This window comes from Montipora capricornis, chromosome 2 (genome assembly GCF_036669925.1).
Source record: "Montipora capricornis isolate CH-2021 chromosome 2, ASM3666992v2, whole genome shotgun sequence".
In the NCBI taxonomy this organism is placed as follows: Eukaryota; Metazoa; Cnidaria; class Anthozoa; order Scleractinia; family Acroporidae; genus Montipora; species Montipora capricornis.
The window spans coordinates 46,851,315-46,866,314 of record NC_090884.1 but is presented as its reverse complement, the minus strand read 5'-3'; the positions used below and the strand labels follow the sequence as shown (position 1 = coordinate 46,866,314).

Here is a 15,000-nt window from a genome sequence, read left to right as displayed (position 1 = left end):
TCGTCTGGCAAAATGGCTCTACCATTGAAAATTAATACAACGCCCTGATTGGTTGGATGTGCCATCAGGCTTTCACAAATTCCTTTAAGAGATGTTCCCACTGTGGAAAACTAGCCTCACTGCACAAGGTCTTTCAGGTGAACATGACCCTTTACCAGTGTGAAAAACAGGGTTTCAACATCCTGACTTTGCACCAGGTCATATAAGCAAAGCCTCGTGTTTTTTTTTTCAATGTTTCACAACTACTACACTTACATTTAACCAAGATACATTTTTGGGTCATGAAGGTTGAGTTTTATCAACAGACTAGACAATTTCACTGTTGGACTTCTTAACTTTTAGACCAGGATGTCAGGGTTTGCTTCCATTTCCACAATGTCAATGATATTCTGAGCCAAAATAGGGTCTAAAACATCTGTTTTCTGGAGAACATCTTCTGTGGTGAAAACAGTCTCACAGTTCTCCACAATTGTTTCACAATGTTAGAAAAAAATCCAGTACCATGGTCAGGAGAAAGAAGAGGGGTAGTATTCAACAGCAATGCTCTCAGTTGTAGCAGCTGATTTTCAGTGCACTTTCTCTGGTCTCCACTAAGAACTGGCTTCTCAGTTTCTGGTGGTTGGTCTGTCATTTGCTTGTCATCAACCTCTACTGAATCCGTGGCTTGAATGAGAAGGCACTCTTCACAGTTACATACATATGCTCATACTTTCAATTTCCTGCTTTGCATCTGTTTCTCCATCAAAATAGTGCAAAAGTAAAAGCCAATGACATTCTTAATTGTTTCAGACATACAACTTCATTTTCAGAAGATCACAGATTTCAGATTGGTACTTTGTTGTCTTCCTGTTAAACTTGGAAGAACAGATCCCAAACTCTTTGTTTGAGTAATATAATTTGGCTACTGCTTGTGTCCCATCCCTCCCACACCTGCCAGATTCCTGAGCATAATTCAAAAGGCTGCAAGGAGATCCAATGACTTGAGAGACATCAGGGCAGTTTATGTCCATCCTAAAAGCTACTGTGGCAATGACCACTCTGAGCCTACTCTGAGGACTGCAAAACTGACTGATGATGTATTTTTTGGAGGTATCATCAGTAATGTTTGTAAACATGTTGACTACATCCCTAACAATGCGTTTCAGAAGGAAAGATGCTTTTAAGTAGCATTTTTCAAGGTTTTAGTGGAAGGAAAATCACCTTGAACATCCTCATTCATTAATATTCACGAACAAATTTTGAAGAAACAAAAAATCCTGACAATCAACGTGCGGATAATTGATGTTTGACTGTGCATATACATGTATAAATTAGGAACAATTACGCTATCAACAACAACAAAAAGTCCAGGTCGTGATTCAATTTCGTTTCAATTTTTTTCTAATTGTTTTAGATAATTACATAGGGTATCCAAACTAAACTCCTAAGACAATATGGAATCACAGTTTCAATAATTACTGTGCACCTCAAATATCAATACACTGGATCAGTGCGGTCATCATATAACTAGAAATTATAGATCGAGAGAAGTAATGATCAATAAACAAGAGTTCCAGCAGGAGATTTATTAGTCATTGCTGAGCTATTCACATCCACAACCAACAGTTTTATACTTACAACTGTAACACACATTGCGCCTCGTTAACAGCCATGCGTACGATATATATATTTTTTGCAATTTCAGCAGCTGTTCTCGCACGGATTCTTCATAAAGACTCTCGGGAGAGCATATCAAAATTTGATATTTTTCTGCGCCAAAATCATGTTCAGTTGGGAATTCACCATGAAGTTTCAGGCGCGAAATTCCACACTTTCGTATGTCATAAATCTGATCTTCCATAAGTGCTTTTAAGGGACTCACGATTAGAAGGACTGATTTAGAACTAACATCGGACTCGGATCGAAGAAAATCGAATACCGGTCAACTCGCGCCTACGTTCAAACTCGCCTACGGTCAAACTCGCCTACAACTTGTCAGCTCGCCTACGTAGGCGAGTTCACTCAAGTAATGCTTGCCGTTTGTAACTTTATCATGGTTATCATTTTGTGAACAATGTTTGCGACTATAGCACGTTTTCTTGGTCTTGTGAACGTCATCTTGGCATTGTTTATAATGTTCGTGAATTTCGTCAATTGGTTCAAGGAAAATGATTTTATTTCAGGGTAACGCTACACAACCGACAATCAATAGTTCTGAAGTTCTATCAAATGAGAAGAATTGCGATAGATGCGCCCGCGGCCCCATATAATAAAATGTCTTTTTGAAATACTAGAGAGAGAGAAGTCCACTTACGAGTGGAAATATATGAAGTACCTACTTGCCATAATACAAACCGCTTTATTTACAACAATGAGCAACTAAAATAACTGAGATAAACTAAGAATAGAGCCAGGATCCGAGCCAGGATCCGAGCTAGGATCCGAGCTAGGAACCGAGCCAGGATCCGAGCCAGGATTCGAGCCAGGATCCGAGCTAGGATCCGAGCCAGGATTCGAGACCTAACCGAGACCTAACCTAACCTAACCTAACCTAACTGAGAGCTACCCTAACCCTAACTAGACCTAACTAGACTAGAACCAACCTAAACAGACCAAACCTAACCGATTCGAGACCTAACCTAACCGAGAGATTCGAGAATAAATAGCGGAGAAAGCTCATCTTAGCTCGAATCCTGGCTGGAATCCTGGCTCGGATCCTAGCTCGAATCCTGGCTCGAAGTTTAGGTATCCTCAAAATAACTTACAATACGCGCAACACTTTCCCAAATAGAATAATCCTGTACTACCTAGTTATTTTTAGCTTCACATCTGAAGGTTTTATTTACAATACAAGGAATATTTCTTGCTTAATGCCTGAATACAATACAAGGAAAACTACTGAATATCCTTTCTATATGTTTACTGTATGCGGGTTGGCCCATACAGTTTTGAGCAAGACTTCAAAAGCTGCCTTGCTGTCTTTCTTCTGGACTGGTACTGCTCCCAATGTCTGCCAACGTTTTGAGATCTCACAACGTCCCATTTCAGCACAGGTCGACTTAAAAATGCAGTCAGGTAAAACTCCTGGCGGGTTCCGTGAGCGGGGTCCTCCCCTGTATGCTACATTGGTAGCCCAAAGTGTATGATTTTTTAGCCGTTTTGGTCTTAAATAGAGTGCAGGGTTCGTACGCGTCTTGAAAAGCCTTGAAAAGCCTTGAATTTTGAGAGTGCATTTTCAAGGCCTTGAAAATCCTTGAAAATCTCTGCTCTTCATTTCTGGTCTTTGAAAGTCCTTGAATTTTTTTCTGGCCCGCATTTTTAATCTTTGAAAACTTCAGTGAAAATAATCAGCCACTCAAGTCATGTCATACAAACGTACATTATTTTCACGCATGTACGTTACGGAAAATGAGGAAGACCATTTCTATGGGTAAATTCATCGACGTAAATAAAAAAGAGGTCCTTGAAATTTCAAAATTTGGCCCTTGAAAATCCTTGAAAAGTCCGTGAATTTTTGGTCTGAAAAAGTGTGCGAACCCTGAGAGTATGGTTTGTTCACTCAAGTCTTGAATTGGGTATGTTTTTTACTATGGTAGACAGAAGCTTAATTGTTGTAAAATGAGACATAGTGACTTAAGGTCAACGGGTTCCGAGAATCCCTGAAACCCTATAAAAGCCTCATCGAGTAGCACCATCCCATCATTTCAAGATCATCGCCAGAGCAGATCATCCGACCTCAGCACTGAAGGTAAGGGTAGTCTGTACAATCTACACGACTAAGCATCAAATGAAAACGTCCGCATTTCAGAAGTACATCAATTTGTAAATCTTCCATGCCGAAATTCACGATGTGACTGAGAGATCTTCACAGGTCACGGTTGCCGAAATCCCTGAAGGCAAATTCATCAATATTGATCATATCCGATACTTCACATGAGATACAGCTCAGTTTTTGTATGATCCAGCTTTGGTATGTTTAAAACCAGCCCACTTAGCTTGTAAAGTCGAAATTGGCCTTAACAAAGCGCAAGCAACTAGGCTATCCCCCTTCGGAGCCACGAAAGACGATTAATAGTAAAATTAACTGGCAATAATAGCATTAATTCCCTTACAAAATTCATGCATAATTATTAAACTAACAATGTATGTACATTCTCAGAGCTTCCTTCTGAGGAAATTTTAAAGCAGTTTGTAACGTATTACGATATCTCCACATAATATTTCCTATTTTGTCTCACTGATAATATTTTTACTTAAAAGAGGTAAAATAATCGTGATGCACGAAAGGCAGGGAACTAAAATAACTTCATTAAAACAGCAAATTCTCAGTCGATTGAGTCATGTGAACTACTTATGATTTGACCCCGGAAATTAACGAGCATATTTTAGGAAAATGACTGCAATGTTGTCGTGTTCCTCACTTTTGACCTTTGAACGCCACTTTATTACAACATCAGTTCTGATAAATTTTGTGAGTAAATAAAAACAGACGTAATAGGTATTTTAATTAGTAAGTGTTTTCAGTTTAAGTTCGGCTTAGTTCCAGTAACCCAATTTCAGTGGACTGACCTCATATTGAATGGTGTTAAGTTCGTCAAGAGCTCCTCCCATTTTTATAGCAGTACTCGATTTCAGGACGGATCGAAATCGCAGCAATGTGATTGGCAGATATTGTTGGCGTTTTCAATTCTTTGTCGAGGATACATATCATTAGGGTCTTCAAACAATATCCTATTGATTTTGAAAAAGTCTCACCTTCTTCGCTAGCCTGCGAAAGCATCCGTTTCTCCTTCGCTCTTCGCCGCTGGGACGCAAACGTCCCCAGCGGCGAAGAGCGAAGGAGAAACGGATGCTTTCGCAGGCTACTTTTTTGCTAAATGCCGCGCAAGTGACACTTCAAGTGAAAACGGGTTTGTATTGTTTTTATCTCAGTGATACCAGTGTAAAAGAGTGAGCCTGTTACTCATGAATTAATTTGATTGATGATTTCGCGTGCGTACACTATATATACCTTTTACTAACCGAGTTCAAGGTCGGAGCAGAGTTGGTCGGAGCGTGTGAGCATCGTACCATGAAACGCGTGATAGAATAAAATAATAAGGTCATCGTCGCGGCGTGGAAAAGGAAACTACTAGTTGAAGTTGTCGAGGTTTAAGTTTAGCAGGCCGTATCACACGGCCGGAAAAATTGACCAATCACAGAGCGCGTACTAACTGAGAAATTGACCAAAACCTTAGTGGAATGAAATGAACAAGAAACTACAGCCCCTTTTATAGCAGTGCTCAATTTCATGCAGTTTTTTATTCTTTGTTGAGGATACATATCATTAAGGTCTTTAAACAATATCCTATTGATTTTGAAAAAGTCTCACCTTCTTTGCTAAGGGCTGCGCAATTGACATTAACAGGTTTGTATACATATCATTAAGGTCTTCAAACAATATGCTATTGAAGTTCAGAATGTTTCACCTTCTTTGCTAAGTGCCGTGCAAAGCGATGTCAGTTTGAATTAAAAGATTGAGCCGCGCTTAAACTACACATCACGAACTCTATTTCTCATGACGACAACACTTTACCATTATTAGGTCTGATTATTATTGCGACAACCGCCGAAACAACACCACAACTTTTTTTATCAACCCATCCAGTTCAGCGTTTATGTCAATTGAATGATCCTATTAATACACAAGACAGAACTTTGGTGAAGTGACTGACCGTAATTCTTAAATTTGTGTTGGTTATCGCGATCATTCTGCTATTGGGAGCATGTAATGAATCTTTATGGTATATTTAATTCATTTCCTGGTGAATAATCTCTTTACAATTTTCCATACGAATTACCACTTCACTCGACCGTTTCAGGCCTTAAGCACGGTTGAAATCTAAAACTCAATACTCAACTTGACACTCGAAGCGATCCGACGATCGATCAAAACTCAGACTACAAGTTCTTCTTTTACACGTGACTTTCTTCCCGCCACACGTAATGTATGCTTATTTATGTCAAATCTATTTTTAACACACTCCCCTCCTTGATTGACAAGGGTCAATCAACAATTAACGACTGAAGTTCGTAGCGACATAAACAGAAAAAAAGAGAGGGTTCATCATTGTTTATTTTGCAATCCTTAATGTTCAGCTACGTGTTCTTGTGCAGCGTTTCCCACAAAGGTAATTGGAAAATAGTGTTCCCTTTCTGACGTTCATGTACTCCTAATCCAGTTTCTACAGGAAACAACTTCTTTAAGGGTCTTGTCACGTCGATTACTCGATCTCCACTTCGAGTTCTCACCACTGCTGCTCGGTGAAATCCATCTCGTCCTGTAATGAGGGCTTTGACCACTCCCATATTCCAAAATAGTCTCGGCGTCCTGTCCTTGTGAATGCAAACAACGTCTCCTACATTGACAGTTGGTTGCCTGTTTTTCAGTTGGCAATTATGATGGACACGTAACTCTGTCAAGTACTCCTTCAGCCAACGTCTCCAAAACTGCGACAGAACAGTTGTCAGATACTTCGCACGTCGCGCTTCCGAGGGAGTTTTCTCTTCTTTACTCAACAGGCGACGACCAATAACCAATTGTGACGGCGTCAACGGACTTCGTAATTCATCATCCACGTACGTGAGAGGTCGTGAATTCAGTATTCCCTCTATTTCCACAACAACAGAGAGCAATTCTTCATAACTGACTCTCGCGGTTCCTAAGGTTTTCTTGAGACAGCGTTTAGTTGATCTAACGAGACGTTCAAAAAATCCTCCCCACCAAGGAGCTAACGCGACATTAAATTTCCATTCTATGCGGTGGTCTGCTAGCAACTTCTTCAGCTCTTCACTCTTGAAAGTGGATCCATTATCTGACACTACAAGATTTGGAACACCTCGTCTGGCAATGAACCTTTTAAAACTTCTCACGAAAGCTTCGGTTGTCAACCTCGGGACGACGTCGAGATGAACTGCACGATTGGAGGCACAAGTGTATAACACGATGTATGCCTTGTTCATATCATCACTCTTGTGATAAATGTCCTTGACATAAACAGGGCCCGCAAAGTCAACTCCTATACTTGTAAATGAATGCAAAACGTAGTACCATGACTTCTGGACTTTCCTTATTCGGATCTTCAACCCATAAAAATCTCACAAAGTCCCTGTGTTCAGGGTCAATCTCAATGTTCAAAAACGTCTTCTCAATGTCTGCAGTTAGGGCAACTTCATGGACTCTGAATCTCAGCAAAATGTCAAATAGCAAGGGATTAAGAGAAGGTCCAATGTGCAGACAGTCATTTAAACTAGGCCCAAACACCTTATATGAGGCATCGTATACAACTCTAACCTTAGTTGTATCTCTGTCAAGTCTCACTACTGTCCTGTGTGGAAGATAGTGGACATCTCCAGGCGGTGGTATTTGATCTTGTGGTACCATTTCAACCACACCACTGTGCAGTTGCTCTCTAATCACACCATCATACTGCTTCAGAATTTCTGGTTGGTTCTTGAGCTTCTTGATTGTTGTTGTCAGTCTACGCAATGCCACTGTATAATTGTCTGGTAACATGGGGTGATTATCCTTGAATGGTAACTTGACCTGGTATCTCTTTCCATTAAATGTGATGTCATTTGAAAACTTGTCATAGACTGAAGTTTCATGTTCCTTAATGCCCAAAGTTTCTAAGTCCCAAAATTTCTGCAGATCATCCTTCATATCACTTATCTCTGTGGACTCTATCTTTAACACATGCGTGGAACTCAGATTCACAGTGCATGACCTTGTCAATGTTGAGCACATAGTTGGTCCTGATAAAACCCAACCTAAATTGGTTTCAAGGGCTACTGGTCCATAGGGATCTCCTTTAATGATGTTCCCAGTAAAAAACGACCAGTAATAATCTGCTCCTATCAGCACATCAACACTGACAGAATCACTTGTATCACATGCAAGTCGTAGACCCTGCAAGTAGGGGTAGCATTCCAACGTGGTTCGAGACCGTTGATTGGACACTGGGATGCAAATTACTGGTACAACATATGAAGTGATATACACATTCATTTCATCCAATGTTCTGACACACAGTTGCACAACATCACATTCCTTCAAAGAGGCTGAGTTATCTCCAAATGTTTTGATCAAAAGTGTCTCCTTACCAATGGTTGGTAGGTTCAATTGTTCACATGCCTTACTGGTTATGTATGATCTCTGGCTACAGGAATCAAATATCACATGGGCATTCAATCCAAGTTGTTGGTTATCTGGTCTGCAAACAAAGGCTTGGGCTACCTGTAACAACACAGAGTTGGCATTGTTGCTAACGTGCATTGCTGAAGTTGCAGCTTCTCTGCTCCTATCTTGAGATGATCCAGATCCATGTGGTGTTTCCTCGTCACGAACTACATTCCTGGATGTTGGATTGTTCCTTATTCTTTCACAAATGGTTACATGGTGTTAAGGTGTTACATGGTCACAGTTAAAGCATTTTGCCTTTGACGGACAATTTGTGGAGATATGGCCACCCTTCAGGCACACAAAACACTTGCCATTTCGTCTCAGAATTGTTCTCCTAGCTTTCGGTTCAGTGATGGTCATGCAGTTAATTGACTTGTGATTCTTCTTGCAAAAAACACATTGTTGAGTGAATTCCTCACTGCCTGTATAAAGGGCAGAGGCAGAATGGGGTTGTTTGCTTCTTGCTCTGTACTGTTCAAACCTGGGTGTATTGGCATTTGCACCACTTGTCTTCATTGCAGTACATCTTTCCCTGGCTTCCAACTCAGTTTTCAGTGCACTCAACAAGGCATCAAGATTCCATGATTCCTCACTGCCAAACTTACGGCTTACAACCAATCGTAACTCTGAGGGGATTTTTTCCATCACGACTGGGACCAATAAATTCCCAAAGGACCGTGATTCAACTCCTAACGCATTCAAACCTCGAATGTTGATTTCAATCTTGTCAAACAATTCACGTAATTTCTTTGTTTCATGCACTGAATTGACAGATTGAAGTTTCAATAAGGCATTCATATAATTTGATATCAGCAACTGCGGTTTACCAAATCGGTCCTTAAGAATGTCAATGGCTACTTTATAATTGTCTGCGGTCAGAGGCAGTCCAGCAATCGCGGATTCAGCATTGCTTGTTACACAACTCTTCAGATAGGTGAATTTTTCAATGGCCGAGATGCCAGTATTTCCATCGACAGCATATTGAAATGTGTCCCAGAATCCCAGAAACCCTGCCATTCTTGATAATTTCCCGAAAATGATTTGAGTTCGAGTTTAGGTAGTTTCACTTTTGCGCTTTCGGTATTTCTGGTACTACTATTTTCCTGATTTGTCGCATGGGCCTGTGTGTGTTCGCCATGTTTCCCTTTCTCCAAACTCAAATCGATTTTCGCTAAAATACTGTAAACGTGCTCACAAAACTCACCAGAATCTTCTATTTCTTTCTCCAGTTCCTTTGGTTTGGTCAGCTCTAATATTGTTTCATCCAGCTTTTTGGTCGTTTCCAATTTTTCGGTCAACAAGGCTTTCAGAGCCGTTAACTTTTCCCCGAACGACGTTAAATCTCCCACGTGTTCTGTCAAAATTTTCTCCACATTTGCGCTTAAATTCCCCGCTGTTTTGTACACAAAGGTCCTGTGTGCATCTCGTATTTTCCTGTTCTTGTCGATATTCATGACGCTTTATGTCCATAAACACCCTTTTTGAGTAGACTTCGCCTTTTTCCAATTCAAAAAATCCTTCGATGACGGCAACAGCTTTGTTGTTCTACTCCTTCTTGTATTTCCTCCGACTCGAAAGGACCATGTAATGAATCTTTATGGTATATTTAATTCATTTCCTGGGCCCGGTTGTTCGAAAGCCGGTTAACCTAATCCAGGATTAGCGTAAACTTTGGTTTCATTTCTTCAACTTTTTGGTGAAAATTTCTTTTGCTTATTTTTGTTTTTCAAGATTGACTTCCTCTAATGTTAAGTCTTGCCGAATATCAGCGTGGAACAGCATTTGGGAGTAGAGAAATAAACTCCTTGGTTAATTTTTAATCTAGGATTAGCGTTAATCGGCTTTTGAACAACTGGGCCCTGGTGAATAATCTCTTTACAATTTTCCATACGAATTACCACTTCACTCGACCGTTTCAGGCCTTAAGCACGGTTGAAATCTAAAACTCAATACTCAACTTGACACTCGAAGCAATCCGACGATCGATCAAAACTCAGACTACAAGTTCTTCTTTTACACGTGACTTTCTTCCCGCCAAACGTAATGTATGCTTATTTATGTCAAATCTATTTTTAACAGAGCAGATCAAACACATTTTACAACACATTTTAGACAACTATGAGGAATAACGAACTCGCCTATGATGGTAATCAAATTCGCCTACGTAGGCGAGTTGGCGTAGGCGAGTTGACCGGATACCAAGAAAATCACAAACATAAGGAACTTCAACGTAACAAACACACTTGCCAACTCCTGTTCCTTCTTTAACAAAAACATCATTACCGATAACGACTGCATGGATAGCTTGAAGTTTTTCCGCCTTGGGCACAAAGTTAAACTGACATTTCTCAAATGCGAAATCAAATGCCTCCGGAAACGTGGCATCATAAATTTCCTTATACATTATCCGCCATGTTTTCAGTATAAAAACACTCCAAATAAACTATGCCCAAATTAGGAATCTCTTTCCAAATATGGTTGTTCCCCCAGTTTTGGGGGAAAAAATGGCGTCGTTCTGAGCATGCGCCTGCAAGTAATACAGGACTCTCTCTTTTCCCGCCTGGGTTCCAGGCCCATTTTCAGGGCGGGGTAAGAGGGAGTCCCGGAAGGCCCATTTTCAGGGCGGGGTAAGAGGGAGTCCCGCAACAGGACTACTCGGTAATATTGCTTTCTCTTTGTATCAACTTCAGAGTAACACTGAAGCTGCAACGAACTGGTGACTCAAACCTGTCAAACGAAAGAAGAAGATTCCATCCACAGGGCTTCGTTATGTCAAACCGTGATGTTAGGGCAACTTCTCCTCAACTACTTGTCGAGGTCACTCCGTTGAACCAATACGGCTTTATTGAAAACAGCGGAAGGAACGAGGTGTTAGACTGTGAAAACGAAAGTGGGCCTTCCGAGGTTGTGGAGAAAAGAACGGCGTTTGTTTTCAAAGCGTTGCAATGTGCGGGTCTGATCGGAGGAGAGAGATCAAGAAAGTTTGCCCTTCTTGTCTCTGTGACGATGTGGTTACCTCCAATTTCTCTTGCTGTTTGTGTCTCGAAGAATCCCATTATGTCTTCTCCCAGCGGTCTGCCGACTGTGCTTCTGTTCTCTGGCCTAGCACTCTCACATCATTTCGGTGCTCTTTACGGGTTCAGAAATCAAGAACGATTGCGAAGGAATATTTACTTGGCTTTTCAGCGAGCGAACTTTTGCCGGACGTGTGTAATCGTGACAGTCGTATTTGGGATTCTAACGTTACCGTATCTTGCCTTGCTTGTGTATCTTTATGTCATGCAACCCATTCGTCCCGTGCCATGGCTTCAAATCACGGTAGTTTACTTTTTCGGTTACATTTACTGCGCGTTGGCAAGCGTGGGGATAAATCTGGCGTTTAGTACAGCCTGCTCCGTTATCAAAATCAGAATAAACGATTTCAAGAGAAAATTTCAAACATGGTCTGAGGGCCTGAGCGAGGCACTGACCGAGTATCAAGAACTGTGTGATTTCATGCAGGAAGAAATCGACGCAATCAAGTGGTGGTTGCGGGTAAATGTTATTTGCTTTTTTGTCATATGGCTGGTCAACTTCCACCTCTGGCAAATCCTGGCCTCCAGAGAGGGTGAAGCGGATATAGTCAGGCTGGTGTTTTATAACTGCTCATGGTCAAATCCTCTTCCGATGTCAGAGCTCTGGCTGCCAAGTCGCCTCATCACCGTCTGCGAGATACTCTTTTCTAGCTTGGTTTTCTTCTTCTTTATGTCGCCGCTGTTTTGGGCTGCAATGGTGACGGTGCACTGTAACAGATTTCGTGAGTGGGTGAACCGTACGCAGGTGCGGACGGATGAGAGACCTCTGGGTAATTTCAGTGTAACCTCGTTGGATTTCTTCATCAATCGTGTTCAGATGGCAACGTACTTTGCGTTCAGACTGTTCGGCATCAACGTGACTAAGGTGCTAATATCCGTGACTGGTTTCATGACAACGGTGCAATTTGTTTTGACCATCGCAACCAAGAAACTGTTTGCCTCGTGATGTTCGAGCAGTTTTGACACGACTGTCATAAAACGAAGACGAAGACAATTTTATTTCAAAAACTGATTACATATTCATTAAAAAGGTTGAGTGGCCCGCAAGTAGCTAAGGCTAATCTCGCTGTGGGTGGACCACGTTATAAATCTGTATTCACACGCAACACGACTCAACAACAACTGCTACTGATCTATTGAACATGAAGCAATCATAAAAACTGGAAAGGTAAACTGATATGATTGTTAGGCCCGTTTTAAACGTCGCCTTATATAATGAGATACTTGTCAACTGAGATAACGCATAAATGACATACTTCCGTTTTTTGATTTGTAGCTCTTAGTGCTAATAGAATTGATCAACCATGGATAACAAAACAGCAGTGCGCATCCTATAACCTTCCCTGCTAACAGAGGTCTCTGTTCCCTTGATGGATCCAGGAAAAAATCCCCTAAATTTTAAAGCTAAAAAACTGAAAAATGACATCGCAGAGGTCATGGGTTCGAATCGTTTTGGAACCAGCTGAATTTTTCATGTGTCTATAAGAGGCAAGATTGCTTAAATAATTGTCCAGATAAATGTGGGGTCATTTCATATAAAAATGGGAGGAATGCTAACCCTAAAGAAGACCAATCTGGGCATGGCCGAGGCTTCTTTGACCCCTAAAAAAGGCCTTTTTTCATGTTATATGAATCAGTCGAGTAAATAAAAAAAATTAAAAAGTAACATAGAAAATATACACTTTTATATTTCGTCACGTGCAACCCTAAAGGAGATCTTCACGGGTACATATAATGGCGTTTTTCCCAGAACACCCTAAGTGAGACCGAAAGTTACACCCCTAAGTGAGACAACGAGCATCCCTCCCCCTTTTATATGGGAGTCCGCCCCCCTCCCCAAGGCAAACTGTGTCATTAAATGTCTTTTGTTGAAAAAAAAATTGGGAGCATTTCTGGAATTACTGGCTGTTGTATTCGTGCAGCAGCATCCTTTGAAAAATGAGGCATATAACAATACACCCTATTCATATGCAAATGAGAGAATATGTATTCTCAAATATAGATTGTGTTAAATAGCATGTGCAAATGATTGTCATTTTGTGAAAACGGATTTTCTTTGGACAAAAATTAAAAGTCACTTTCTGCCAATGAATCTATAATTTATATGGGTAATTACCATCGTTCAAGCTGCTCAATTTGGGATAAATCAGCTCGACTAAATTTTCAAAGGCAACCAAATTGCACAAGCCCGTAGGGCAGGGCGAGTGCAACTTGAATAATTTGAGAGCTGATTTGTCCCAAATTGCACGATAACTTGTTAATATACAATACATGCAAAAACTTGACCCTGTTTGTATCAAGTGCTGTGTTTGTTGGTCTAATATCAGAAGACAGAGAAGTCAAGCTGCGCGTCTTCGAGAGAGCGTGATCACAAGAGCAAAAGATACATACATTAAATATTCGGTGTCATCTGATAATTGTCACGCGAATCACGACAATATTGTACACCGTTTTCCTCTAATCAGGCTCACAATATTTTCCGTCTTTTTTATTAATTACTGTCGCATAAGCTCGTGGCCGATATTCTAGAATCGCTCTCGCGACTTAATTGAGTTCTCGGAGAATTTAAACTAGATCGAGAACCAACAAACTCAACAACGCATGACGCCGAACCAGGGAATCGAACCCAGCCAACATTGGTGGGAGGTGTTCTCCATCTTTAAACAAATACAGTACCATGCCAAATGAATGGACATGTTCTTCAGACGATGCCGCTACACGAACACAATAGTGGCGTAGGCTAAACTTGTAAGATCGATCTTACCATTTCGTTTACTCCGTCGACAGCCCTTCCGAAGTGTGTTACCTGAAATCCTGATGTCCGGTACACGAGTCAAGTAACGCGCGATAGTTTACGTCATTGCCGAAGTCATAACCTCCTACCTCCACCGAATATTCAGGCACTGGATCGCTAGCCATGAGAATTGCGTCTTTGACCATTTGCGGAATGTCAGTCATTTTTGGTTGTTCCCTCGGAAGGATATGCTAAGTTGCTGTTTGTCTCGGTTTCGAAGTGACTCTTATTCAACTATTGTAAGAATACGCGCAATTCATCTCCATTTGAATGGTTGTGAACCAAAAACATTACAATGCGATTTTTAAGTGTGGAGCTCAGCGGGTCTTCAGTGTCTCTGGCACTTGATGTAAATTCCATAAACTCCAATTTTGGCAGTTTCGCAATTCTCTTATTTTTGAAAAACAGAAAACAAACTCCAGTTTTCGGAAAGATAAAGATGCTCGCAAAAACCAACTGCGACTTTAAAAACACAAAAAAACAAAGTCCGATTTAGAAATAAAAAACAAAGATGTCCCTTAAGAGCTTTCATACATTCCGTGGGTTCCTTAATTTTTTGGGGGTAATTTCCACCATAAATGAAGGACAGATGCCGATCATTCGAAAATAACAGTACAGGAGAATAACGACAAAAATTGAAACAAAACAAATTAGGAAAAAAAGACATCCGGGCCCGGGCCCCGACCCCGCGTTTTGGCTACTACCTCCTTTACATACTAGTGCCGCTGACTGGTGTAAGAGCAAGTTTTGGTCATGGTTTCACTGGTTTCATGGGTGTCATGATTTCGGTCAGGTACAAAACACATGTCACAAGTCACAGGTCATTGCCAGAACAGAAACAACCCCAACCGTGTACCAATGCTAATCTTAGCCCTAAAAACTTGTGTTTAGGTCTAATTAGGCCGAAGGTTGGCTTTAATGTATGTTTATGG

The 15,000-nt window shown here is 40.9% G+C and overlaps 1 protein-coding gene across 1 annotated transcript; it reads left to right on the top strand.

Annotated features, from left to right (window-relative positions):
* Positions 1-3,532: 3,532 nt before the first annotated feature.
* Positions 3,533-13,379, top strand: LOC138024382 (uncharacterized). The gene is made up of 2 exons (XM_068871583.1): positions 3,533-3,727; positions 10,891-13,379. The coding sequence occupies exon 2, from the start codon at positions 10,970-10,972 to the stop codon at positions 12,218-12,220; it is 1,251 nt and encodes a 416-aa protein (XP_068727684.1). The 5' UTR covers positions 3,533-3,727; positions 10,891-10,969; the 3' UTR covers positions 12,221-13,379.
* Positions 13,380-15,000: the final 1,621 nt, after the last annotated feature.